Source organism: Leguminivora glycinivorella, unplaced genomic scaffold, assembly GCF_023078275.1.
Source record: "Leguminivora glycinivorella isolate SPB_JAAS2020 unplaced genomic scaffold, LegGlyc_1.1 Scaffold3, whole genome shotgun sequence".
NCBI lineage: Eukaryota > Metazoa > Arthropoda > Insecta > Lepidoptera > Tortricidae > Leguminivora > Leguminivora glycinivorella.
In genome coordinates this window covers 2,074,824-2,084,593 of record NW_025952828.1, presented here as the reverse complement: position 1 = coordinate 2,084,593, position 9,770 = coordinate 2,074,824, and the positions used below count along the sequence as shown (strand labels likewise).

At 39.1% G+C, this 9,770-nt stretch overlaps 1 protein-coding gene across 1 annotated transcript; it reads right to left on the bottom strand.

The window, feature by feature from the left end:
• Positions 1 to 2,167: 2,167 nt before the first annotated feature.
• LOC125242012 lies at positions 2,168 to 7,813 on the bottom strand. Its single transcript, XM_048150712.1, has 3 exons — positions 7,576 to 7,813; positions 3,311 to 3,555; positions 2,168 to 2,974 (listed from the first exon to the last, which is right to left on the bottom strand). Exons 1-3 carry the CDS (start codon positions 7,811 to 7,813, stop codon positions 2,906 to 2,908), a joined length of 552 nt encoding a protein of 183 aa, XP_048006669.1. The 3' UTR covers positions 2,168 to 2,905.
• Positions 7,814 to 9,770: the final 1,957 nt, after the last annotated feature.

The window sequence follows — 9,770 nt, the reverse complement described above, 5'->3', positions numbered from 1 at the left end:
ATTTTGTTCTTAGATTGAAATGAGGCACTTTCGAGAGAATGATTTGATAGACCATTAAATAGAGACGCTTTCTAATAAATTATCTTTGTAAGAAAAATGCAGTCGGGTAGGTAGTAGAAAGATGTTCAAAACCATACTTGGATAGTCCCTTACCTCCTATACCTTGGCATTCAAAAGCGAGGTAAGTTTACAGAACACCTGATTTTTGTTCGAAGCACATTCCAAGTAATATAACGAGTTATCAAATCATTCTCCTTAGGTGTCAACTACTCCGCACATCAGCTCCGCGAAATTCGTCCATCTACCGTCTGTTACAATAACACTGCATTAGTTATGTGATGTTTTATCATTCCTTAATCTCCAGAGCTCATGAGCGATCCTTAACCAGGTTTACATCGAAACGATCGGAAGAACCCTCTCACCATTTGCTGTGTTGGTAGCATTGGGCCTCTGCACCAACTTATATATATACTATACAGTTTCAATACACTGCACACTGGTTACAAAATCCTGTCAAAGTCGCATCCCACTTGACCTTTAACGGATTTCTGGTAAAAAAAAACAGAAATACAATATTCATAATCCTCAGAATTTTTTCTGTTCCCATAAGTTCATTCGTTCCCATTCAATTCGTATCAATGGGCCCATTTCTGGAAGCTACAAGTTACAATTTCTAGTATGACAAGATGGAAAGAGACTTTCGCTTGTAACGTTCTTTCACTTTTCAGAAATGGGCTCAAGGTCGTTTGGGATGAACTACAAAGGTTAGCTCCACAGGCAAGCATGCAAGTTTTGACATAAGATGGTCAGAGGCGTTGTCAGCATCTATTATAATTATTGGTACTTTATAGCCACGTATTCAGTCTTTTAAGCTCATTGGTTAGTGTCAGGACTCTTCCAATCGCGAAGGAGCTTACTCCGAATGATTTCCTGTCATTCCTTTTTGCTATTATTTAAAATACTTTTTAGGTACCTCCTTTATCTGTTTTATTTCATGATTGCTTTTGAATATTTTAGTCATTTCCATTCACAATCACATTTCACCGCCGTAGATGTTTTCTAGTCAATAATCATGATCATGATCTTACCATATGACTTCCACAGAAGTATATGTATCGCAAAAGTAAAAATGTCTTTGAGCAATATCACCAGGAATTCGTTGATAAATCATTCTGAATAAGCCCTTTAATTTACTTATAATTATCATATATTTAGGCAAAGCTATAAATTGAGATTTGACTGAAGCCGGATTTGTTAAGCCGATGACTGTCGAAGTTCGTGGGGTCTAGGCTAGATTTAGGGTTCTAGGTCACTTATTACATTTATAGGCGTAGAAGTAAGAGGAGGCATTTTAAATCATAAAATAACTGTCATAATGTTCGAAAGGGCGGGTTGACAAGCTAATCACAATCAATGTATGTATAATACGTATTTAGAACGTTTTAATGTATTCCTGTGATTAACAAGAAACAAAAATATAACCATCGATTTTTTCTCGTAAAATGTTTGTTGGAGTCATAAAGTTTTTGGTGCAGATTTGTAACTGAATATAATTTTGAAATTACATTCGCTTGAGCGGGCGGAGGTAAGGCATTTGGATAAATCTAGGTTATCGTGCTATTGAGTCTAGCTAGTTAAGACTAGAAAAAGTTCTATTATTAATATGTTGAGTTAGAATGGACAAAAGTGTGTGCGATTGAGAACTGACAGAAACATTGTACACCAAATTGATTTCAAGATATACTTTATACTTATTAATAATCTTGATCTCGTAATTACAAAAAATCTGTGGAAATAAATATATTTTTTTTAATTCTGTACCACGTCACCCTAAGTTCCCCATCGCACTTAGAAGAAAACTATTCAGATTTGTTATTTATCTAGTTTTCGATTTAAATACCTATGTATAACAACTATTGTAAAAAGTTACAGATGATTCATTTCAAAACCTTAATTGGTATTACTTCATTTCTGAACACTTTTAGTCACAGTATAATATGACCGTATTCAATTTCAAAATAAACAAACATCACACAATATCGTCAATCGTCAATAGTTGAAGCTATGTTGAACATAAGTATTAAATTCTTCTTTAGTCTGATACGTGTTACTGTTGCTGGATTTCGAAAGGAGACATCTGTAACGCAATTCGTCCTTATATTTAAACTGGCTTTTAAATATTGGGTTTCGTTAATCGGCTTTCAAATAAACGCGGTATACTTCCCATAAAATTGCTATTATGACACGATCGATATGGTTTTACAGAATTGACAGGGACATATTAAAAAGTAAACTCCCTAAACAAATGGTCATGCAGAAAGAACCAGTCTACTGCGCCAGATATATTTTTTTCGGCCTACTAAGTTTGACAGGTTTAATCTAATGCCATTGAACATGTACTTAAGGAAATTAAGTGCGTCTGTCATTCACAGACTAGAATTGAACATGTTAGTATAATAGCAATTTTATAATTTGATATTGATTTGATTACATTTTAGATATCTTTCGACGTACATTTTACACACAAAACACATCCTTGTAGCATCACATATAGCAATACTAACTAGCCTAGCTCAAAAGCCAAGCAATCGAATGTCAAAACCTTACAAATTCAATTTGTCTTTATAATTCACTATTTTGAAGATCCCACAAGCACTAACAGTCTTATCACCCAGTATAAACCAATTCCTAATTCAAATTTGGAATTTATATTCCATTTTCGGGTGCGTTCCAAATACTAAATTGCGTTCACGTTCTAAAGTCATACACATCACTTTCAGATGCGTTCAGTGTTACTGGCAGTTTAAATATTTTTTTTTAGCCGCTGTTACATCCAGGCGTAAGCGGGGGACCCGTCGGATGACAGTGAGTCGAGGGACCGACGCACCGATTTAGAACGCTGTTGTCAGTAAAGCGACGAGCTCGAGCACGGGTTCTCGACGCCTTGCATTTGTTGATCGGGGTTTGTTGACAACTGAAAATATAGAATAACATCATTATAATACGTTTAAGATATACATAATTAAAAATAACCAAAACGAAATGCCTATATCAGTTTGAATGTAACGTTTTAATGTTCACTGGTCGTAAGTGCATTATAGATTTATTAATAGGGACGTTTGATAAGGGGCAACGTGGTCACATGACAAACACAAACATTTAAATATATACAAACAGTAGGTAGGCAAAATGATATCAACTTTTTCTGTCAAACTAAATAAACTTTGGCAAAATTCTGTGAGGGTTAACAAAAGTCATCGTTTGCCAGACTGTTGATGCCATTTGGAAGGACCAGGAACAACATTCATACTTCTCTAATTTCACATACAGATGGCAGCAGTCCATCCGTAGAGTTATTGGGAGAGCGCGGAGACGGAGTGGGCGCGTGTTTAGGTATCTCTCTCCCTGCATTCATTTTGTCGTGCAACTGAGCGAGACGCATGCTCATCTGTCTCCTCTCCTTCTGTTCTCGCTCTTTCTCCCAACGTCTAGCACTGTAGCTTCTTATAGAGGATGAACTGCTTTGCACTGAACTTATACTTGGACGTCGGGAACCTGGATAATAAAAATGAGGGTCAGATTTTGAATGATTATTCATGAAGTATGTGCGTGCTATGCGATGCTGTGTTTGATGCATAGCTTGAGTGTAGAGATAAACATGTTAAAGCCAAGTTTTTTTTCCTTGAGCGTAGATTCGAAAAAGAGTGAGAAGCTTCTGAAGATTTTTATTTGTGATCATGAGTAATGCTAATCAAAATTGAAATATTAGAAATTGTGTCTCAATTCTTGAATTGTGTGCTTAAAAAATACATAAAATTAATGACTATTTTCTGAATTAAATCAGCGACAGACGGACGAATTTATCAAAATTTTCATGATATGCGTGTTACCTAAAAATAGTTAATTAAAATTTGTTACCTAGTTTAGAAAACCAGAATGGATTATAAAGACAATCAAAATTACCATGAATAACAATCAAACCGTTTATCGAGTCCATTTCGATTATCGAGTTAATTTCTATCATGATCAAGTCCAAAAATTAGCGATTAGTAATTTAATATAATTATATTGAAAATAGTCTAGGCAGTTCTCACCAGGAAGTTCCAGTGGCGATGCATCAAACACTACACGCATGAAGTTCGTTTCTATTTATTGAAGTAGATTGTGATGAGGTAAGCAAAAGGCAACGCCACGGAAACTTCATTTTATTTCTTTTTGGTGTCTCTGAACTTTGAACAGCACAGTTCTAAATACTTTATGAGGTGTAGAACACAACATGAAGTCAGCAGTGTGACATGAACATCGCAACCAAATGCCAGCATGCATGCAAGCAAGCATGTATACACGTTTAGCAGCGTAACTATAATATGGCACATTTGATACACACACAATTACACACTTTTGAGAAACCTAGGCCTCAATAATTTTTAGGTAGGGAAAACACTTTGCTACTTAGCGTGAGCAATCTTCCTTGAACTTTAACATTAATTTAAAAAGAAACAGTTTAAAATTTTACTTAATGGTTATATTTTCCACCAAACTGTAAAAACCGTTTGTTGACAGTAATAGGCGGGTTTTGGAACAGGGACTAGGACATTAAACATTTCGTCTATGCAATAAGTCAAGTCTGATTTACTAAGTCAAGTCTGATTGATTGAGAAAATCCGTTTGTATGCACTCAAACCTATACAATTTTGCTACAACTGTAGGTTATTCAGGTAGCTGGATATTTTTGAATGTAAACTGCCATATTTTATAATTACATTGCTGATAAAGCATGAAGCGAGGTGCGTGTGAAACTGAGGCTTAGCTTACCTTAGCTCTACTGTGAAATTGTCTGTGTCTAGCTTCTAAATGTATTTAAACGATTTATCATGATAAAGCCCGAACAAACGGATGGAAAGCAAAATTTTTTAACACAGATAATTTCAACAGGATGCTACGCTTCATGTCATTGTGAATTTAGCCTTTTTGTGTAGTTACAAGCCAATGTGAGGTTAGATATGTGTTTCAGTGTAAGGTCAACTTTACCTCGTTTCTTTATGGCACTGCAAATGTATCTATCACAGCAAGGTCAGATAAGAAACGTCGAGCAAATGCCAATATCCATAAAGTAGAGGTTGAGGATAGGGACAATTGCTCTGTAGTTGCCGTTTACCCACCAGACCTTGCTAAATTCAACGGTAGTCTTTAAGTTGGTGATACATGCACAGTGTCATACAACAGTGTGGTAGAAAGAGAGAAGGAAGGACCATGGCCATCTTGCTCGCGCCACGGGAAGGCGCGACAGGTCGCGACTCACACCATATTTCCGAAGACTTGTCTTCGCCCCCCATTATGTCTAACGAAGAAAGCATCAATCATGGCGTCACACTTACAAATAAAGCTCACATGTACGATATTTTGTTTGGTTCGTCACTGATGGGTCCAAATATGCCGTTAAGGAATTAAGGGACAATTTAACTATTGGAAGACATAAGAAATGAGGAAACCATATTTTATGAAAAAATAATTATCCACAACTGAAGAGATCTTAAATATTTTGGCAAGTTCTGAAGAAGAAATCTGCTAACATGTAACCATCAAGAACACATGTATACACCGATACTAGAGGTATAATATAAGTCATTCCAGTAATGTTGTTGTTCAAATTCGGATCATAAAAGAGATACAACAATTAATAACAGGTAACAAATAATTAATAGTTAAATGTACTTACTTGTGATATAAGTAGATGGTTCTTGAAACGTAGAAAAACCTGATAAAATAACTCAAATTTGCAATTTATTTGTCAGTCGGAGGACGGTCATTTCTCAGTCCAATTTGTGAATCTAAATATACCTAAGTAAATGGTTGAGAAGAAGAAAGAGGAATTTCAGGGATTACTGATTACAGACGAAGAAAAAGAAATGCTTCTGCATTGAGATTGGAAAGGAAAGAAGATATCTATCCAAGTGCTTGAAGGAACTTCATGAAGTTCTGAAATTTAAGAAGAAATATTTGGGATATATTCGCTTTAATATCGATTAAAATATTGACTCTCGAGCTGAGGAAAATACGTTCTAAATCCCTTTCTTTGATTGCATGTGTGCTGCCTTTTGTTAAAGGGATAAGAGAAAAACCCAAAAGAGAGTTTGAGAGAAGAGGAAGGCATAGATAAAGGAGTAAGGATAGACAAAGTCAACAGGCATATTTGGAGCACCGTGTGCGTCGGGACTCGCGCCGCTAACATCAGCAACAACTAACGGGACGTCCCATGCGACACTCCAGCGGGCGGGTGCTGGGGCCCATTTCTCGAAAAATATTAGTCTAATAATATTAGTGTGTCGCCATGGCAACCCATACGATTTGACAGTTCGTAGACTAATGATATTAGTCGAATATCGTTCGAGAAATGGGTGGCTGGACTCTCGAATTTCTATCTCCGAACTTCTGTAATCGAAACAACTATTTAACTGGAATTTATCTAGTAATAACATTATTGGTATTTTTTGTTATAGTTGAAACAAGGTTATTCTTTTGTTTATTTGCGCGAAGGGACAGAGCAAAGCATAGATTCTTCGATAAACATTTGTAAAATTTAGTCAGGTCTGTTTTTTAAGTTTTGTCATTGCCTCGATTTGAAGTTTAGAGTGAGTGTTTTTGATATTTTTACTATATTTGGGAGTAAGTACAGTGTATTTTAATTATCCAATTTTACTTTACATCTGTTTCATTGAAAGTGGTGTCAACGTTATAGTGATTCACCAACGAATGCAACATACCTATTATTCTTCCACCGTATAACAAATTAAAGAAGATTGTGATCAGGAATTATAAGGACACCAACTACAAGAAGAACATATAGATGATTGGATTGCTTATGATCAATAGGGTACACACTACTCATAAAAGTTGGTCCGTGACTAAATACTTTATTTGGCAGTTTTAGGTGTGATCTGGTTTAATAACATGCACCACAACTAGGGCATTCTTTACAGTGCGATGGCGATAAGTGTAGAAAGCCGAGAGTCAGTCAGTTGATCATTTGAAATTTTAGTTTATAATTTATAACTGATCGCCAAAGCAAATCTTTTCTCTTTTGAAATGCGGAGAAAATTGACAATCAATTGGTGCAAATTTCCGTTTGTTGTAGTTAACCTTGTTGAAAATCTATATACCAAAACATTAATATGTTTACATTGAAAGAGAAAGATCAGTTAAAGATAGAAATTGACGATATTTTTAATCTAGGTCTAATGCTAGTGTACCTGTTTCTGTATTTTTAGTTAATCGTCACCGTCTTTAAATTCTGGGCTGAAGGGAAATTATTCCCCACAACCTCGTGACCTTCTTAAAAAAAACTATAGAAACCGTATAAACTTAATATAATTGTAGCAGTTAGCGCCATTCTGTTGCATTTGGTTCCCTGGCATTATCTTTTTACATGGCGACCGTGACAGGAGTCCCTACTCTTTGATTGCCAAATTTCTAGAGATCATACATCTCCAAACTCGAAGACCGGTTGTACCCACACCCGCCCGCCGCACACCGAACGTGCATTATGGGAAGGCGCGCTGCATACATCGTTATCACCTTTGGCGGCGCACTTGGGCGCGTGCGCGCCGCCGTCCCGCCTTACGGCCTTCAGGTGGCGCGAGATTAGCAAGATGGCCGCCGTGCGCGCGGCACCTGCGCGGGACGCCGACACTGGCACGCCGCGCCGCGACGCTCGCCGGGACGATCCGGAGTCCAGCGTGGCGCCCGTGCCGCCTGAGCGGGACGAGGCGCGGGATGACGCGCGGGTCGCGCTAAGTGTGCCCCCTGGAAACATTTTTTTTTAATTGTAGCACAGTATAGTAAAGAATACTATCGTAACATTGTACAGTATGGCCACTCCCTGCTTCTCGCTGAAAGTGCCGCGCGCGTGTCTACTTCCCAATTCTTTAGTTCTTATGTCCACTGCTTACCATTCTTAACTATCCGGCTAGTAAGTATAAGTACACATTAGCCCCCCCCAGGAGAGACATATGAATAAAAGTACCAGTATGTGTGTCATTCAGTGAGTACAGACACGGTGGCGTCAGCCGCGCGTCAGCGAGATGTGCTGGATGGTACCGTGCCCGCGTGTACAGATGTAGCACCATACAGAGCAGACCGCCCAGCACGAAGATGCCCGACGCTACGCCGAGCAGCGTCGGCATATCCGCTGTCAGCAGCACGAGGTCTGCAAAAAGATTGAAAAAGTTTTAATTAATTGAACGCAAGTCCATCTGGATAGTTGTCCGTCAAGATGTCAAAGAACTTTGGAAGGAATTTACGTCATTAAGGTTCCCAAGCTTGATTAATTTGTCTGCCGAGAACCAGGAATGGCAGGAATTCCAAGTTGATCAGCTTTTAGCAAGACAGTACCGGGAACCAGGAATTCTAGATTATCATACTGAATGATTACCTTCCGTGCAGAATATTCTCTGGGACAGTCGACTGTGTGTGGTACCTACTGTGGTAGCCAGGATCGCACTGGCAGAACGCATTATTGACGTGGATGCACGACGCGCGAGGGCCGAAGGCGGACTCCAGGAAGAATCGTTGCTCACAATGCTCACCAAGCATATGTACCTACGATGTTTAGCGATACAAGAGACTTAAATGATGTGTAGAAATACTTTTTTAGAAGTACCTTCAGTGCAGAATATTCTCTGCGTCGGCCGACTGTGTGTGGTGCTGTGGTAGCCAGGATCGCACTGACAGAAAGCGTTGTGGTTGACTTGGACGCATGACGCGTGTGGGTCGAAGGCGCGACACGTCTGCCGGTAGAAGCATTGCTCGCCGAGCTTTTTTGCTGGAATGAGAACATTTTTGGTTAGTAAGTACATGCTTTGGTACATCATCTTCCTTGCGTTATCTCGGCATTTACCGCGGCTCATGGGAGCCTGGGGTCCGCTGTGACAACTAATCCCAAGATTTGGCGTAGGCACTAGTTTTACGAAAGCGACTGCCATCTGAACTTCCAACGCATAGGGTAACTAGGCCTTATTGGAATTAGTCCGGTTTCCTCACGATGTTTTCCTTCACTGAAAAGCGACTGGCGAATATCAAATGACATTTCGCACATAAGTTCCGAAAAACTCATTGGTACCAATTGGGGTCGATCAACTGGGGTTTCCGTGGGACTTAATCAGTAGTAGATCTGTGTAAGAATGTCCTACTATGGTACTTATTTTATTCATGATGTTTATTTATATAAAACTTTAAAAAAAACTCGCGACGTAAAGTAACAACAGAAAGTGCGAACGTGCGTTCCGTGAGAACGCACGTCACCCCTGAGTAGGCCGCGAACTCGCGGCCGCCACCAGGATGTACTTGTAGCGCGGCGATAGAATCGCGGAGTGAGCCGCCCCTGCTTCGGCTCTTATCGGGGTCGCATAAGTGCGAGCAAGATAGATATAAAACCCGAATCGTTAAGGGATGTCAGTGTGTCAATCGTACTGTACAAGCTGGCTGGCATTCGATTCAGCTGCACCAAGATTTGGATTACGTCTCCGATTTTGATAAAAATTGGTAGGCTGATAGAGTCCATGATTCTGAGCAAGATCCACTAGGTTTCCCAAAATGTCCTAGGTAGTTTGTTCATACCACTGATAGTCATCTCTACTAGTGTCAAAATCGCTGCTAACTTAGGCTGGCACGACTCTTACGCCGTGTCTTGCGTGGGCGACGGTCATCGCATCGTCTACTTCCATATCGATAAGGTTTGATTTCGTATGCGTCGCATCTCCGTCGCGCGATCA

What these genes read in the sequence shown, in the direction of transcription:
- LOC125242012 (XM_048150712.1), bottom strand. Translation starts at nt 7,813, where the DNA reads ATGTTTCCAGGGGGCACACTTAGCGCGACCCGCGCGTCATCCCGCGCC. An exon ending in GCCCAAGTGCGCCGCCAAAG is followed by an intron (nt 3,556 to 7,575) that starts GTGATAACGATG and finishes TTTATTATCCAG; the next exon opens with GTTCCCGACGTCCAAGTATA. An exon ending in CTGTATGTGAAATTAGAGAA is followed by an intron (nt 2,975 to 3,310) that starts GTATGAATGTTG and finishes CTATATTTTCAG; the next exon opens with TTGTCAACAAACCCCGATCA.